We start from the raw sequence: 19,074 nt of genomic DNA on the forward strand, positions 1-19,074 counted from the left end.
GAAAAATGGTTTGCGAACAAAATGCTCTCCTGCTTGGCGGTGAAACTGGAACCATAAGAGTGATCAGTCGTGCTGATCTGACCGACAATGGGAAGAACAAAACGTCCCATATCTATAACAAACATAAGAAATGTAAAACTATCAAAAGCATAAGGCCTAGGCTTGATTGTAACTTTTGGTTATTGTTAGAACAAATCATCTATGAATGGTAATTCTTCTAATGACCCGCACTTAAACTATTATTGGTTATTATGAAACCACTATAGCTAAGCTCTATAATAAACAAAGTTTTGAAGAATTTCCCAATCCACGCGGACCAGATTGTCGAAAAAACAGGCCTTCACAAGTTCAAATAATTGTAATATTAGTACACGCAACAAACACGTTATCATATAAACGCTTGAGCCCTTCGCGGTCATCCGCGCCTATCTACGCCCGCGATCTCCGAAACATGATAAGTCTCTACCAGCGTATCTACCAATATAGGTCCATGCATTCGGTTGGACCAATAAAAATGACGCTCATATTCACTAGACAACAAGTTCCATGGCGTCATGACCAGGGACTCTTGTGATATGGGGGAACTCACTCTTTTCTGTCATCTGAATTGCACTCTGAAAATTAAGTATCATATTCACGCGCGATCATTCAAAAACACATGCGAATTTGCGAACCGCCACACGGTTTTAAAATCGAATTTATACAGGTGAGCTTATATACACACTATCACACGCGACATACAAACGCCCACACGACCGGACACGTTACCATACAAACGCTCGTTACTTTCGCGATGGTACACAAAGACATGCAATCGTGATCATCTCCGAACATCTACGCAAAAGTTTTCGCAAACACAACAACGCCCCGATGATTTAGTGAACGCTACTGCACTTATAATCTAATCAACGCGGTCTCAACCGCTAACGAATAAACGCTCATGCCCACGCGATCATGAAGTGCCTACGCTCGCACATCGGAACTGTACACCCAATATCACAATCAAAATCACGGTCCGCTGCAATTGGCCTTAAGCAGTGTTTTAGTTAGGTAACTTCCCATAATTGATTCTGACAGGACTCCTTTCCGAGAACCCAGCTCTGTACCTCCAGTAGGAAAACTAAAAAAAGAAGGCTTCTCCGTTCATTTGACCTTATTTTCAGAAATAATATGGTTCTGTCTTTTGTCAAATTATGATGCCCCATGCACCTGCACCATTTAACTTCACCAAACTCTTGTTTTTGTAAAGCAAACAAATTCGTAGCAATCGACTTCATAAGCACTGAGCCACGTGTCAATATAAAAATTTCTAGTATATTTAGACGAAGTTGTAGACAATATTGTCAGTCACGATTGTTTCAAACAGCACCTATTGTGTGAAAAATGTAAAACCTAAGTTTTCTTGCAAAAAAAGGTATTGCTCTGAGCCTCCCAACTGATTATTTATCATGAATCTTGCCTATTTTTTTAAAATAAAGTTCTAGTCTAGTCTACACATACACAGCCAATGCATGTAGGGATCCTGGAAAATTGCAAACGTTCGCCTACAATTTTTCTTGTCAGTATTAAAGTTTGTGGCACATATAGTGTGCGCGCAATCATCAAAGCTGCCAGACCAACTGTGCAGCGTATAAAATGAAGATGATTGAAAATTATACGGCAATTAAACTATTCATTCAATGAAGAATTGAGCCAACGAATTATTTTGAACCTTGAATAAAGGAAGAAACGTGGACAACCGTACCGACCGATTCAATTTGAGAGGGGGTTTGGTAAATCGTTGGGAGTGACTTAGCTAAGAGGGTTAATGACACCTCTTTTGGTCCTAAGCTCCTGGGATGGAACAGAGGTATTTTGCCCTGCCCTGGATAATGAGCCTAGGTTATAGCGCCTTTACTCGCTTTCTGAAATAAAGATAGAGAAAATAAGAGAAAACGGCTAATCAGTACTAAACATTAAACATAAATAAAATCCAATGGAAACGCTTCCGTAAAAACAATTTATTTTCCTTTTTTTCTCAGTGAAAATTCGAATTTCAGCTACTCGAACTTCAACCGAAAAAAATAAATAAATCGATGTTGAAATATAAGTCTTAATACTAAGAATTATATTTTTTTAATCAATGAAAAAACGCCGCACATCCAATAAAAGATGTTAGAAGTTTCCAAAAAAATCTGGGAAGGTTGAAGAAAACCCTGGATGTACACTTATAAAATAATCAAAAATAGTAAGAAAAATATTTAGCGTGCATTGCGTGAAAAAATAAAATTGCGGTATAAAGCTTATAATTCCAACTTGACATGACAACTAGTACAATTGAATCTTGTAAAATAAGAAATAATCGAAAAAACACAAATCTGGAGAAACTTTTCAATTTTTAAACAATTGACAGGAGCGAAAAAAATATTCGTGTCAGACACCTATGGCTACTACGATCCCGTAAAACCAATTTTTTTCAAAATAAAGTTCTAGAAAAATGACAACATGACAGATTTAGAACAATAAATTAAACTAGTCTACTTGAATAGTTTATCACTAATAAAAGGATTGATTTAGTAATGCAAATTTTTATTGCTTGCGGTTTGGTAACTCTACCCAATATACCAAACGTGTTCCTGTATTTTAGTTCGTTTTTAGTACATGTGATACCATGTTTATCTACTTTTTATATTTTTCAAAATGTTTGGTCTACCCATGCTCTCATCAGTCGCCGTAGGGATGACCAATCCATTCACAATAAACCAAACCGACCGCTTTAATCACTCAATAGAAGTAGCGAAAAAAAAAGGAAATGCAATCGTGAACGTGAATGTAACAATCGCTCTCTGCACATACCTACATATGCTGCTGCTGGGAAAATGCACAGTGAGCACACAACAGATGAAAAGCTACCGCACGGTGTCAGTAAATCAATACCGGAGGCTATTTTCAACAATATCCAGCTACATCCACTACCAGCGGGCGCGCAATGGGAGGTAGCCCCCTTGAACTCACCCATTCCGTTCGGTACTTTTGCGCCAAAATCCAAACGCTGCCCCAGAACCAGCGAGAAGCGTGATTCGCTCTAAATGAATTAATGATAATTGATTCGATCACCAATCGGACATACATAAACAGAGCTACCAAACTCTGAACTGAAGCACTCACACCCCCATCCCACGTCAATACATATATCTGCCAGAATCCACTGAACTTCGATTCGTAGGATCCACGCAGTAACATATGGATGCGCGGAGACACAATGACCAACAACATCGGTGGTAGCTGGAGCGATGGCATGCTAGTCGACGAGTTGGTCAGCCACTTGCTGGCCTCCTCCAAACCCCATCCTATCCCATCCCATCCAATCCGTCCATCCATCGGGGGACATTCATTGGCGATCGTCATCATGGTTCGAGAGGCACTTGTTAAACATCCGTTGTTCCGGCCACCGATATGTGTGCTAGTCACAGGATACGGCCATTTCCGACATGGATGACAGCGATGATGGTTATAATAGTGGTGGCAATGATGATGCTGATGATGATGACGATGGTGTCGAGCATTGATGAAAACCTCGCCAGAAACTTCCGACCGTGTTGCTGGTGGCATGGCATGGATCCGATCGGGGCTCATCATCCTATCAGTTCGAACTTGTACAGAATCGAAGTTGCCTCACATAACCGGTAGAGGTTTATTGTCCCAATGGATAAGTGGAGCTTATTAATTCAGTTTGTTGGGTACTGTGGGCTAATGTTGAGCTTTTTTTAATTCTTCAAAAATAACGATTCGCCTAACATTTATTCAACCCATTGTTGCTCGACAGAACCCTGGTGGAAGCTAACGCAGATAGATACCGTGTCTACAAGGACATCAGGGAGCAAGCCAGATGAAGCGTTTTGTCCCGGTTCATCCCACACACGTTTCCACGAACACCCTCAGATTTTCATTCCGTAACTGCCATTGTGTGTATATAGTTGACGGCCAATCGCTTCGATTCGTAGGGTTACACCATCAGAGCACAGACTACTAGACCTTGTACTCCAACAATATTTCCCTGTATAAACAACACAAAGAAACGCACGTCCGTAGATCTGTGATAAAAGTTTGCAATTCAATCCCTTCGCATACACCAAAGATACCAACTGATACGCAACGGTATGAGAAATGACCTAAAAAGTGGTATAAATATACAAATATCCTTTTTCCTTCAGCCACCATTCGATGCCACCCCATTTCGACCTCCACCCATTCCAACCATCCGCAAGAGCGGTTCTATGTATGACATTCAAACTTTCATTTATGTACACATATGGACACCGCCAACATCCCTCCAGGTCACACATAACTTGCCTGTCCGATTAGTCCTTGTTCTGTTTGGAAAAGCGTTTCTACTCTGACTCCCACTTTCTCTCTCTCTCTCTCTCTCGCTTTATTTCGCCTCTCGATTATTATATTAGAAAGTTCACGTTTCACGATCAACCAGTTCTATCGGTTGGTGTGCAAATTTGAAACTGTCGAAAGAACATCCATTCCGTGGTAGCGTGTACCGTAGACTATTTACGGGGTACGACCAAGGGTTGTCCAACTACTTGGTCTTCGAGTACAGTCAATGGATCGTTCAAATAAAATCTAGTTTACTAGTAGTAAAGTAGCTTTGGTATAAATAAAAAAGTTTTTTTTTTCTTAACCGTTTCGTGTTCGACAAGGTACCCGAGTACCTGTTGAGATTTCAATCCAGGATATTCCAGTGTTAGGAAATTGGAATTTCGTGACATCTTGGAACATCACCAAGCATGACATTTGGGGAAATACAATTTGCGATGCGGGAAACGCAGGGCATAAGGAAGAGCTTCTGAAGTCCCTCTAATAGGACAATAAGGGTAACTGGGTACCCACAAAACTTAAATGCTTACAACTATGGCATTTTTGAACCGATTTGGAGGACACTTTTAGAATGTTGTCGATTTAGGAACTTATTCGCTATTAGACGCTGTGAAAACGAGCCGGATTCATTCATCTAGTTCCCGGGAATTTGGATTTCTGGAGGTATGTTCCAATATTGGGATCAGCGTTGCCAGCATTTTTTTAATAAAACTGGATGTTGTGACCGGATCGAAATAGGCTGGGAAATACCAGGGATGGTTGATAGAACGACGGTACGGGCAATCATGCAATTAAATTGATCAACCAGCAGTAGCACATGCGGCTATTCATCGGTGAGTAAAAAATAGCCCAAGCCGAGTATTTCGATTGACGAACAGCAAGCAGGGTTTCGGATGTCCAGATATCACATCAAACCTCACTAATAACAAGGCAATTTACTTGCTCGCCAAAAACTTTAATTGATGGTTTAAATATATATTTCACTAGCCTCTAACTAAACCTGTTCAGTACAACAAACGTGTGATCGACTCGATGATACTAACAGAACTGATCGAGATGGTGGGCAGCAGAAGTGATAGAACCTTATCACTTACATTGCGCGCTTGTGGTGGTGCAAGTGGTTTCGCGTCTGTAAGTGATTGGGCTCGTCCACTCAGTCGAACGATCATTTTTATAGCACAGCGCAACATTGATCTGTGGCATCAGTGTTGCAACATCGCCGCCACCTTGAAAATATAGATTTCAAATTTCCTAATGGTTACTAATTATAGATATTACAATGTTATATAAAAAAAATTCAAGTATAATAAATTTAGAGTTCTTCTCCAGTGTGATCCTTTTGGGTTTCCGCAGGGTGGGTTGTGGGTTGATCGCCTCCGTGCGGTAGTTCGGCATCCCTTTCTTCCAACGGAAGCAAGCAGATCTTGGTGATTGGCCTCTTGATGATTCCTCGATTGGTACGCAGTGTTACGACTCGCACTAGATCGTCTTGCCCGGGATGAATGGCAATTATTCTGGCAAGCGGCCACTTCACCGGGATCTGCATCTCGTCCATCAGAACAACTAATCTTCCTGGCCGTACGTCGGTGTTAGGTTTACAAGTTTTGGTGTCCCGTTGTAACTCTTGCAGATACTCTGTCCTCCAGTGATGCCAGAATTGCTGGTATGTGCGCTGAAGACGTTGGTAGTGGTCTAGTCGATTTAGTGATATTCCGCAAAGATTCGGTTCTGCTAAAGAGTGCATAGTACTCCCGATTAAAAAATGAGCCGGAGTTATTGCAGCTAAGTCGTTTGGATCCTCGCTCAACGGAACGATGGGCCGCGAGTTCATGCTCGCCTCTATCTGCATCAGCACGGTGGTCAGATCCTCGAAGGACAACTTAGAGTTTCCGAGTTGCCGGTACAGCTGGCGCTTGGCCACCTTTACCGCCGCCTCCCAAAGCCCTCCGAAGTGTGGTGCTTTCGGTGGACTGAAGTGCCATGTAATTCGTTCGCAGGGGGTGTCAGACGTGATCTGGTTTATCTGAGTTTCGTCCTGCAGCATTCGGTATACCTCTTCCAGCTCATTGGCGGCGCCTTCAAAATTTTTCCCGTTGTCCGAGTATATTGCGGAAGGATGTCCTCGGCGAGCGATGAAACGGCGAAGTGCGGAAAGGAAGGCCTGCGTCGACAAGTCACTCACCAGCTCGATATGCACCGCCTTGGTGCAGAAGCAGACAAAAATGCAAATATATGCTTTCATTGCAGCGGCTCGTTTATGTATCGGCTTCAGATACACGGGTCCAGCGTAATCGACTCCAGAAATGGCAAACGGTCGGCTGGGCGTGATTCGATGTAAAGGAAGCTGTCCAATCTGCTGGGCTGTCGGTGCGGGATCGGCTCGGGCACATCGGTAGCAGCTGCGAATGACACTTTGGACAAGTCGTCGACCGTGCACTGGCCAATATTTCTCTCGCATGGCAGCCAGAGTTACGCGGCCGCCACCGTGAATGAGCATTAGGTGGAAGGATTTAGCAACAAGCCGGGATATAGGATGGTTATTTGGCAGTAATGCAGGATGTTTGACAAGGAATGGCTGGTCTGAAAGCCTCAGTCTCCCCCCTACTCGAATGATTCCCTCAGGGTCTATGAACGGAGTCAACAAACGAATGGGCGAACGTTTTGAGACTGCTTTGTTGTGTTGCATTTCTCTAATTTCATCGTGGAATGAATCCGCCTGTGCGAGTTTAATAATCATCCTTTCTGCGGCGTTTAGGTGGTCTACTGTTAGAGAAATGCTAGGCGGTAATCCAGTGAATGGAGATGGTTGGGTACGGGTCTTTTTTCGTAAGTTGCCGATGAAACGTAGAATGTAGGCAGTGGATCGAAGCAGGCGCTCATACGAGGAAAATCGGGCGAAGATCGGGTTGACGGTATTAGATGCAGTTTTTATCCTTGCTACAGCAACAATCACCTTTCGTCGTTCCTTCCCGTCTGCTGGATACTCAGATAATTTGGTGATAGGCCGGTCGGCTTCAAGACGTAACAACCATTCTGGGCCATGTTTCCAAATTCTGCTACTAAGAAAATCATCGACGTGCATGCCGCGGGAGAGAAGGTCCGCTGGATTCTCCGTTCCTGCGACGTGATTCCAAAATGCACCGTGGGTTGAGGATTGGATTTCCGACACCCGGTTTGCCACAAAGGTTTTCCATGTATTGGGAGGGGCACGCAGCCACTGCAGGGTAACCGTAGAATCGGACCAAAAATATGATCCTGATAAAGGAATCTGGAGAGCCTCGACGATTCGGTTGTATAGTTTCGCTCCAACGTCAGCAGCGCACAGCTCTAAACGAGGTAGCGATATCTTCTTCAACGGCGTCACTCGAGATTTGGATGCTAGAAGCTGTACACGAACCTGTCCGGTTGAATCGATACATCTTGCATATGTACATGCCCCATACGCTGATTCCGATGCGTCACAGAACGTATGAAGTTGGATGGTGGACTTTGGTAGAAGGGCATATTGGCTGACACGAAAGTTGGCAACCTTAGGAAGTTGTGCGGATAGATTCTCCCAAGCAGTTGCGATGTAGTCCGGTACTTCATCATCCCACGAGCATGGTAGCAGCCACAAGCGTTGCATCAATAACTTTCCATTGATGACAATCGGTGAAATTAACCCCAAGGGGTCGAATAGTTGTGAAATCGCCGAAAGGATTGAGCGTTTTGTTGGCGTTCCTTTGCGTTGATAGATCTCGGAGTCAAAACGGAGTGTATCAGATTCGGGTTCCCAGGAGATACCAAGCGCCTTAACCGTTTCATTCGTATCAAACTTGATAGCCGATTGAGTGCCAATTTCATCAGATGACAATCCTGCAAGAACCGGTAGTTGGTTTGACGTCCACTTGCGAAGAGCAAAGCCACCTTTGGCTAGGAGCTCGCTTAGTTCCGCCCTCAATTGAATTGCTTCAGTAATGGATTGAGCTCCGCCAATAAAGTCGTCAACGTAAAAGCTCTTACGGAGGGCGGCTTTGCCAAGGGGGTAGGCATCACCTTCATCGTCTGCAAGCTGCTGCAAAGTTCGGGTCGCAAGAAACGACGATGGACCCAATCCGTACGTCACCGTCATCAATTCATAGCTTTTGATAGGATCTGCTGAATCAAATCGCCACAAAATCCTTTGATAGGGAGTATCGTCCGGATGGAGGAGAACCTGACGATACATTTTAGCGATGTCTCCAACTAGCGCCACAGGAAATGTCCGGAACCGAAGTATTATCGAAAGGAGATCGTCCTGCACCACAGGGCCTACTAACAGCGCTTCGTTGATAGAAAAGCCTGTAGAAGTTTTGGCCGAAGCATCAAAAACTACTCGTACCTTCGTCGTTGTACTGGCTTCCTTCACTACTGGGTGATGCGGCAGATACGATGAAAAACATTGCCTGTCGTCCTCGTGCACACATCGCATATGTCCAAGGGAGAGGTATTCCGTCATGAACCGGTGGTATTCCTCTTTCAGCTCTGGATTACGCGCAAGTCTTTTCTCAAGGAGTTGAAATCGTTTCATTGCCATCGATTTTGAGACTCCCACCATTTCATCAAAGTTTGACCGACGAGGTAGACGGACCACGTAACGCCCTTCTGCGGTCCTGGAAGTAGTATCCGAAAACACTTTCTCGCAAAGCTTCTCTTCTATCGAGTAATCCGATCGGGTTGGCAACTCTTCCACCTGCCAGAAACGTTCGACGCTCTCTTCTAGAGTGAACAAGGATACAGCTACTATGCTGCATGGAGGATTCTTTGCTGCGGGAGGAACCTTGTTGGTGGAACCGGAAACTAACCAACCGAAGACACTGTCGATCAACATCGGAAGGGATCTGGAGATATTTATTCTGTTTGCTGTCTTGAAGAACGAAAAGAAGTGCTCAATTCCTAAAATCATATCGATCGGTGCACGCTTGTGGAATTGTGGATCAGCGAGGAAAATGTTCGATGGAAGCTTCCAATGATCAAATGGAATATCATGTGCTGGAAGCTCAGGAGTGACCCTTGGAAGAATCAGGAAATCAGCATCCACTGAGAATTCTTCTTTTCTGGAAAGGATTTGGACGTGCACGGATTCTCTAGCGTTCTGAGGTTGCTTGCCTATTCCTTGAATCAGAACGTTTGTTTTGCTTCGTTTGAGCCGCAGGAGCTGAGCCATCTGCTCAGAGATCAAGTTTGGTTGAGATGCGCAATCCAACAGAGCACGTGCCAAATGCTCTTTACCATAGCGATCGACGACCTTAATGATTGCTGTCAACATGAAAACGTTTTTCTCGACACCTTGCATTGGTAGACTACATGCGATTTCCATCGGTTGAATGGCTGTAGCAGCGGAAAGGACTGAAGATGCGGAATCGTCGCACGGAGAAGACAAGTTCACATTGGTTGTCATACGGGCAGCCTTGCCAGAGGTAGATGGGACTTGGTCGGAGCGGGATTGACCGGAGTTGTCCCCAAACCCAGAGTGGAGAAGCGAATGGTGACGTTTTCTGCAAAACCTGCAGGTATATTTCGACTGACAATTTCTGGAGAAATGATCGTTCCGAAAACAGTTCAAACACAACCGTTTATCGTTGACTAGGTGTAATCTATCCGCAGGACTCATCTTCTCAAATTTCGCACACTTTACCAACGGATGGCGCTGCTCACAAGCATAACATTTGCTAGGTGCACTATCGAATGCAGAGTTAGAGGACGATTTCATGTGGGAGGAAGTTCGATTTGCTGAAACATGAGAGGATGTGACATACTGTGGTGACGGATGAGCATGATTCACTGAAATTGACTCCAAAATACGAATTCGGCGGTGCAGGAACTCGATCAAGGACTCGTAGGATGGAGTTTCGATCGTAGATGCATGATCCTCCCATGCCTTGAGAGAATCGTCGGGAAGGCGGACACACAGCAAATGTTCCAACATCATACTCCATGCATTCACTGGTTCTCCAAGCTGCCGCAAAATTTTGGTATGCCGCTCGAAGTCATCAACGATCCCGTGTAACGAAGTTGTCGTCTCTTTCTTTACCCGTTGAATCTCCAACAATGCCTGCAGATGTCTCTTCTTAAGGAGGTACTCGTTTGCATACCTGGATATCAGCGCCTGCCAAGCCAATGGGTAATTAGTGGCACTGATAGCGAACGATTCAATCACCTGTGCGGCCTCGCCTGAAACCGCCGATTTGAGGTAGTGAAATTTCTGGATTGCTGGAACGTCCGGATTTGAGTGGATCAACGCGAGGAATGTATCGTGAAACGCTAACCACTCATTGAAATCCCCGTTGAATTCTGGTAATGTGATCGTCGGAAGTTTAAGCCCTTTCAGACTGGAGGAAACCGTAGGGGGGGAGGACAAGGAGGCATTAACTGCAGGAACAATAGGAGGCAACTTCGAGATCAGACCAGCCTTTATTCGAAAGTATTGCCCTTCATAATTAGCACGGATTTTAATATTCAACGACATACCCTCGCTTGTCTCCTCGGCGGTTTCCAAGGTGGATTGAATATCATCTAGCTCTCGCCAAATCGTGTCCAGATTGCAAAATTGCACTTTTCTGTTACGTATTTCGGCTACGACTTGCAGCCTTCTTCAGTGTATTGTATCAGAATGAAGAAAATACCCTCTGTACCGCTTTATGTACCGAAAAGGCAGGTAGAAATTAGGTAACTTAGGTGTGTGAAGTACGGGTAATGTTTCGGAAACCCAGGAAGATACAAAAGAATTAACAATCACCAAAGAATTGAGGGAAAAGCCGGTTTACTTCATCAAGGCTGACAAGGGAAATAAAGTAGTAGTCATGGATAAGCATCAATATGATACCGACATGCAACATAAAATAAACTCTGGTCCATATAGAATTCAAAGAATAAATCCTCTCCCTGACATGATCAAACGTGTCGATAAAACTCTTAAAGAATGCAAACCCGTCCTAGGGGATAGCCTGTCACGTCTCAAAGTTTCAAATCCCGCCTTACCTAGAATTAAGGGACTACCTCAAATCCACAAACCTGGGAATGAAATGAGGGAAATTATTTCAGCTGTAAATGGCCCTACCCAAAAAATTGCAAAATGGTTGGTTAACGAATTCCAAACAATGCCTAAACAATTCCATAGTTGCTCGGTTAAGAGCACACAAGATTTCGCAATCAAACTTCAGAAGTCAGGTGAAATCAAAGATGACGAAATAATGGTCTCTTTTGACGTAACCGCCCTATTCCCAAGTGTCCCTGTAAAGGATTCAATTAACCTCTTAGAGGATTGGTTACTACAACAGAATAACAATAGTCTATGGAAAAGCAAAGTGAGATCTTATCTTAAACTTACTCGCCTTTGCATGGAAGAAAATTATTTCACATTCCGAGGTGTCTTCTATAAACAAACTAAGGGTGCCCCTATGGGTAACCCACTCTCTCCTTTTCTTTGCATTTTGTTCATCATAGTGGAATTAAAACGAAAGACAACGGTTAAAGTGTTTAATATAACATATAAGTCGCTCAAAACAGTGCTTTTGTTAAAGTGCTGAATACCTGTTTTGGTCTCAAAAAAAATTGTCCTGAGCTTTTGCGACCACCCCTGGCTGCTACTCCGTTATCGATCTGATAGATCTGGACTAGCTGAAGTTGCACAGTGAATCAGTACATAATTATGCTTGGAAGTAGAGAAACATCTCCTAAAGTGTTTATTAATCAATACCGGCGCCGTGCTGGCCAGGTCCAACAGTAGATCGCAGAAGGAAAAAGAAGCAATTTTAGTCCGATACTTGCTATTTTTGCTAGTATCACGGGATGAGGATATTTGTTAGTAAGTATAGGGGTGCGATTCTTCATGTTCTAGTTATTTTCTATCAGCCTATTTTCGCTACGAAGCCAAAAACCGACACACCAGAAAGGTGTGACTCCATTATCTGGACTAGAATCCGACTAGAATACACCGGGGACCAACGGCTTTACTTCCTTTCCGAAGGAAGACATGACCACAGATTTTTTCCCCACAGAAAAATCTCAACGAACTCTCGGCTGGAATTGAACCCAGGCCAACTGGAATGATTGGCGGTCACGCTTACCACTCAACCACCAGCGCCGTCCGTAATAACCTACCTGCAACTTCAAAAGTCAGTATTGAATGAAATTCAATAGCAGTCAATGGAAGTATTATATCTTTCATTTGAAATTGAGTTTGTAGAAATCGGTTAAGTGTTCGCTGGAAATAGGTTTGACATTAGCTTAGGAACTAGGCGAGTTTTTCGGCGGCCTCAAGAACCATCATAGGCGACCAATGTGGTCAAAGCTACTTTGATTAGTCATTAGTGATCTAGACCCGCAAATTCAAGTAACGTTGAACCTACTAGAATATGTATCGTTCGGACATCATGGTGTTACCAGTTTATAAGGGAATTCGCTGTGTGACCGTTCTCTTCAACCCGTAACTCCAGAACCGGAAGTCGGATCAACTACATTCAATAGCAGCACCGTACGGCGAGGAAGAAGGAGCAAACGCAGCCGAGTGGCAAACGACTAACGACGAGCTCAATGAAGCGTTGATGAGACTACAATCAAAGAAAGCTCCCGGTCCGGATGAAATACCAAACGTGGCGCTGGATCCTGGCTTATCCAAACATTTTCAGGATGCTACTACAAAAGTGTTTATATGATGAAAATTTCCGCGAAATGTGGAAGTTACTGGAAGCTGGTGTTGCTGCCAAAGTCAGGGAAGTCACCGGTCCATCCAGCCTCGCATAGGCCAATGCCGCAGCGCTGTACAGAAATTCCGGAAGAGCTACATCCAGAGTAGAGTACTGCTGTACGAGACGAATGAAGGGCAGAAGTCAATGCGAGTCGCAGCGGGCGTTCCTCAGGGCTCCATTCTCGGCCCAACTCTTTGGAATGGGATGTACGATGGGGTCTTAACACTGCGGTTGGCCGGAAAAGTGAAAATCGTGCGTTTCGCGGACGACGTGTCCCTAACGGTGATGAGTGAGACACTTGGGGAAGTGGAGGTGTCGGTGATGGAGACAATAGACGCGATCGAGAGCTGGATGAACGGGGTCAAGTGGCAAATAGCTCACCACAAGACGGATGTGTTATTGGTCAGCAACTACAAATACAGATCACCGTCGAAGGGCATGTGATTGCACCGAAGCGTGCACTGAAGCAATTGGGGGTGATAATCGACGACTGGTTGAGCTTTAACAGCCACGTTGATTACACCTACGAAATGTCGGTCTATTATCTAGTGTTTCGTCATCGATACTGCAATATGATGGGGTTCCAACCTGGGGCGCGGCGCTGAAAATTAAGCGGAACCTGGTGGTCATACAATACGTCACCCTGGCTGAGGATATCAAGTGCTATAATTAATGAAACGCAAGAAATGTGAGGAAGATGATGAGAATCGATTCGATGGTGACGTGGCAGCAGGAATGGGACAATACGGAGAAAAGAAAGAAGACCTACCGGCTCATCCCAAACCTGTCGACGTGGGTCAACAGAAAGCACGGAGAGATGACCTTCCACCTGAAACAGCTCCTGTCGGGCCACTGTTGCTTCAGGGAGTATCTTTATGGGTACGCAACGTTACCATTGTGCCCGGAGTGTGAGAACGTCGAGGAGACACCGGAGCATGTGGTCTTCGAATGTTCGAGGTTTGAAGCGACGTGCAGAGAGCTACTTAAAACGAGAGAACCGGACATCAACCCGAATAATGTAGCCTACTGAATGACAAGCGACGTAAAGACATAGATAGATCATGACCGTCTTACAGCGGAAACGGCGCGATGAACGTCGAGGGAACTCTCCGCAGGAATAAGCTAGATCCACCGCCGAGGACTAGTCGAGTTGACTGCAACAGAGCACCGAGCATGGGTCGTAGAAACGCCAGCGAACCGGACATTATAACACAATATGTTACACACGCTCCATCCGTAATCGCCAGACAAACCACGGCACCCCATCGGTTATTCCGATAGAAGTACAACAAAAACCAAAGAAGAATCGGTATTGGGAGAACTTCTTTCGTCAGCGAACTCTCCGTCAGCGCAAGCTAGATTCACCACTTGGGACTAGACGGAATAGACCACGGCGAGACACCACCAGTCACGGGTCATCGGGGCACCAGTGAATCGAACGCCCAGCTTCATCGGAATCGCCGAACTGACCTCGGCACCTAGCTGATTGGTTCGGTTTCGGGAGAATTTCACTTGCCGGGGAACTCTCCGCCGGAGTAGGTCAGGTCCATTATCGGGGACTAGACCGAGTACTTGGAGAATAAGTCGAAAGTTCAACGTAAATGGTACAAGGAAACCGAAGGGCTCAGTAAATTAGAAAATCTGAAGTTTGCTGCCCAGATTGTCCTCTTAGGAAAATAGCACTAATTCTCGACCCACAGCTAGTTTTCCTTATACCATACAGAAATTGACAAAAAAATGAAAAAAAAATCCAAATCATTTAGATAGTAAATTTAAATCTGCCGAAGTATATTTGATGTCGTTTATTGGAATAAACATGATTTTATAATGACAGTTCGATCAGAATCGCACTGATATATAAATTATATCGTGTTTGATCGGAATTGGTCGTAGGGCTTTGATAACTTACATTTTCTGGTCCTGACTTGCGGATCTTCAATGGGACTTTTCGGATTCCGACTTACTCGATTGAAGTGAGTTTTACTAATGAATCTATATTTTTGAATAAGAATCGCCGAGGGTTCAATTGTGATTTCGTTTCCAAACCCCTGACATGCATACGTAAACTCAAACCGCTTAAATGGGAAAACATATGTTATTGCTGTTGCGTTGTTTATACAACAACTCAAAAATACTTCATGTGCGTTGAGAATGCGCACCAAGGAAGGAAGTTATGATTTATTGTTATGGTTGCTTGTAAAGTCAGCAACTCGGATGGCCTAGAAATGTGTTACAAGCTCTTGGACCAACGTTAGAGTGTCGGCTGTTTTAAATTGACTTAAATGATGTCATGGGCAGAGGTAGGAAAATACCGGTTGAGCACCGGTACGGTAAACCAAATCTCCACACGTGTTTGTGTTTCCATTAGATTGTGTGCGGTGTTACCGCTGGTTGTGTTTCAACGAGTCTCAAAAACCAAACCGAGTTTCGTTTACACAGCACCGCGGTTTGGTTTTGATTTTCGTTTACCGGTGCACGAGTATGGGAAGGAATAACGAAATCAAATTTCGGTTGTGTGGCGGTTGTGTATTCGGGTTGATGTTTATCGGCTATGTTAGTGCTGCTAGTATTTTTATTAAGAATTCTAAACAAATTTCTGTAGGGTATAATATAAGGTATCTTTTCGGTAATTGAAAAAAAATGTCTTCAGATATATTTCTGTTCAAATAAATTATGTTCGTTGTCATAAATGGCCTTCCTTAACTCAATATTGCGACATTTTCATAATAATTTATCATCAGGAAGATTGCAATATGGGTATGTTTGGTATGGGAAACTGCCCAAAAATTAAAAGTAAAAGAAAATTTAATAGCCTCCGCTATTTTTTTTATATCTAAGATAGCAGATCAAAATTTAAGATGATGGTATATTCGAGATATTCTGTCATCTAGAATCACGCGACATGGACATTTTTAAAATATGAAATATGTCAAAAGATCGCAAATTGATGCCTGCTGTGATTTAAAATCTGATATGGCGAGATATATTCAATACTACTGGCATTCAATAACGTTTTAATGGTAAAAATCATGGTCATGGGTAATCCAGAAGAGATGAACATGACGTTTGCAATATGAGGAGATTAACATAGCATAGGGTATGCTACAACATTCATATAGTTACAAACATTAAAATTCGCCAAAATCTTATTTTTGTTCACATTTCATCGTATTGTATTTCAAACGGTGTCGAATTTATAGCTTTTCAAATTTGTTTTTGTGTGTAGGAATAGTCATTATACAACACAAACACATGTACGACTTCTATGTACATCACAATGACTTCAAAAAGTTTAATACGATTTAATATTTCACAACACAGGGTGATGAACCCATTTTCGCCATGTGTCTATTATCACTCTACCCATTTGAACCTATACCTGATGTAAATGTTCATTTTGTGACATTCCGATGTGAGATATATATTAGCTACGCATCCTCCACCAATCGACTGCGGCATCTCACCCGTAATTTTGATGCGGCATCCATCCCAACTGTTGGAGAGAGATGCTCACGACGACATTTTTCTCTGAAACTATAAATGACCATGTGCATGATCAGAATGCCTTCTAAAAGGTCCCAACTGTTCAACTGATACATGATTCACCAAAAAAAAAATCGCGCAATTTAGATAAAAACGAAATTTTAATGTGACACTGAAAATTTTCGGTACTCCACGATGCAACTGGACGCACATAATCATAAATAATATTTATATGGGTCAATAATAAGGATTATATTACATCTCTAGTGTTGTAATTCTTTGAAAGTCAAACTCGCAATATTAAATTACCGTACTAAAGTGACTCTTTACACGAGATATAGAGAGTGTGGCATCTCACCGGACGCATTATCTCTCCCGAAATTACCCTATAGCAGTAAGGCACGAATAAAAAATAATGGACTAAAAAAAATAAAACTATTTGTATTAAATATTCCTACAATGTTTAATGTTTCAATCTGTAACATTGAATATGGTAGTAACCAACGGTTTTGTTTGATAAAAGTGAATTAAAGAATTTTTTTCAGTGATGCCATCCCTAGTAACAATTGAGATTTTATGGTAGTTTTATAGCCACTGATAAAACTTAAATTGCACTTGTAGCGTGCTATAAAACTTCAAATGTTACTAGGTATAACTGGTGCTATTGCCATAACTGATACTCCTACCCTACTCTCATTATGGAAAAAATAGGAATTCGAACAGTAGGCCTTGCTTAGAAGAGGCATGAAAATTTCTGTCCTGTCATTTTTGTCATTATTTCTTTAATTCGATATAAAATTTCTTCAAATGGAGTGAAAATGTGTGTAATTGAAAGCAGTCTCCACAATCCGTAGTTAATTGATTGTTTTGCGGGCGACGATTGACATTTTCGGTACTGGGGTGCCGTATTGGAAACTGTGTAAACGGTGTTGCCTACGAGCAAGTCGTGAGGACGGCTCTTAAATTGACGCAAAATTACATAAGATAAGTGCATATATTTTATTTATTCGTCATTTGTTTATATTTTGGTTCTGTGTGGTCCTTAGTTGCACTACATTATTTTCATCGTCCGTTCAGGCACCTCCCCAATCGCAAATACACACGGAAACGAAAGCGCTAGGTTTTTCTGATCAAATCCGAACGCAAGTCTGCGTTTGCAGAATACATTTGTAAATGCTACTGATACTCAAATGGAGGGTCTGGAATTTTCCCTTTCATGAGTGGAAATAAACCATATTCCACTTATTTCGACCAGTTAAAGTAAAGCAAGCAAGCATAACAACGCTAATTGATTATTTACATTACGATTTAGCACACCAGAGCTTCTGTGCTTGCTTTTCCGGGACATCACTCGCCAGTTGCTTTAGCGTTCACTTAAGCTGTGTGACTTTTTGGACTTGATGTTACACTGGTGTCAGTTTTTTGCGATAGTTTGGATTCATTGTCTAACTGGTTTCAAGTTGGTGCTAGTTACTGACGAGATGAATTCGAAACACCAAACTCTAACTTTTTCTAATTTTGAATTGTAAAATCCATGCAAAACCAAATATGCACATATTCAATTGCCATTTACGTTGGAAAGCATGGAAGAAGCTAGTGATGGAAACTTCTCGGTAGGGGAACGGGGGGTAAGACGGACATGTTATGGTTATACTCAAATAAAACGTAGTAAAAGCATGTTTTTGTCAACATGAAATACTCTATGTTGTAGCTCCATATGTTGGCTTTCGAGTGCCCAGAGTAATTATGTTACAAAAATCAACAAGTATCTTTTTTGAAAGAAATAGAAAACAAAGAAATATCTGAACTTTTTCCAGACTGCGGGTGAAACCGTCATATGGTGGGGGTAAGACGAACATGTCGCCGAAAGGATGATCACAATACAAAATATTAAAATTTACTGTTTCTAACGGATGTTTTGGATAGTTTGTGGTTCTTCTTAATATATATGTTCAATTCGAGGTGAAAAATAACGTTTTGGGGTTCAATTTAAAGTTGAAGCAAATGATGTATTTTCGAATATCGTTTTTTCCGTTGTCATAAAGAGAGCTATACAATCACTTCCAATGATCAGATAAATCATTTATACAAAACTGGAAAGTTACATATTAAATACGCAATTGGTAACATCAGTTCCTCGATTACACATAGCCAGAATATGGGACCTGCACAAAGTCTTCTACCTTTTCCAGGTCCTAGGAATTCCGTATTCAGCCTCGGTCACATTAACGTACATCTTGCGGTCTACTACATGTGAGACTTCCGCTAACTGGATGGTTCTCCACGTTTGACTGCTAGAATTTCGTTTCTACACGCGAGACATTCATATAATGATGAATCAATAGAATTAATCAAGACTGGCCGTCTTGCCCCACCAGTACACATATTTTTTAAACGCTTGCACTTATTTACTCGTATAAGAACTTACCTGTTATTTTCCACGAAGATGTCATTTAAGAGTTACATTATCGAAATAAAAGAAGAAATCCGCGAAAAAATTAATTTTTTCCTCGATAAA

General features: G+C 42.6%; 2 protein-coding genes across 2 annotated transcripts; both read right to left on the reverse strand.

Moving 5' to 3' along the window:
* Positions 1-5,094: 5,094 nt before the first annotated feature.
* On the reverse strand, positions 5,095-8,532 carry LOC131688701 (uncharacterized). Its single transcript, XM_058973150.1, has 2 exons — positions 5,377-8,532; positions 5,095-5,318 (listed from the first exon to the last, which is right to left on the reverse strand). Exon 1 carries the CDS (start codon positions 8,474-8,476, stop codon positions 5,678-5,680), a length of 2,799 nt encoding a protein of 932 aa, XP_058829133.1. The 5' UTR covers positions 8,477-8,532; the 3' UTR covers positions 5,095-5,318; positions 5,377-5,677.
* Positions 8,533-8,658: 126 nt separating this feature from the next.
* On the reverse strand, positions 8,659-10,852 carry LOC131692979 (uncharacterized). Its single transcript, XM_058980417.1, has 2 exons — positions 8,726-10,852; positions 8,659-8,667 (listed from the first exon to the last, which is right to left on the reverse strand). The coding sequence occupies exons 1-2, from the start codon at positions 10,850-10,852 to the stop codon at positions 8,659-8,661; spliced, it is 2,136 nt and encodes a 711-aa protein (XP_058836400.1).
* Between the last annotated feature and the right edge of the window lie 8,222 nt (positions 10,853-19,074).

Source organism: Topomyia yanbarensis, chromosome 3, assembly GCF_030247195.1.
Source record: "Topomyia yanbarensis strain Yona2022 chromosome 3, ASM3024719v1, whole genome shotgun sequence".
Classification (NCBI taxonomy): Eukaryota; Metazoa; Arthropoda; class Insecta; order Diptera; family Culicidae; genus Topomyia; species Topomyia yanbarensis.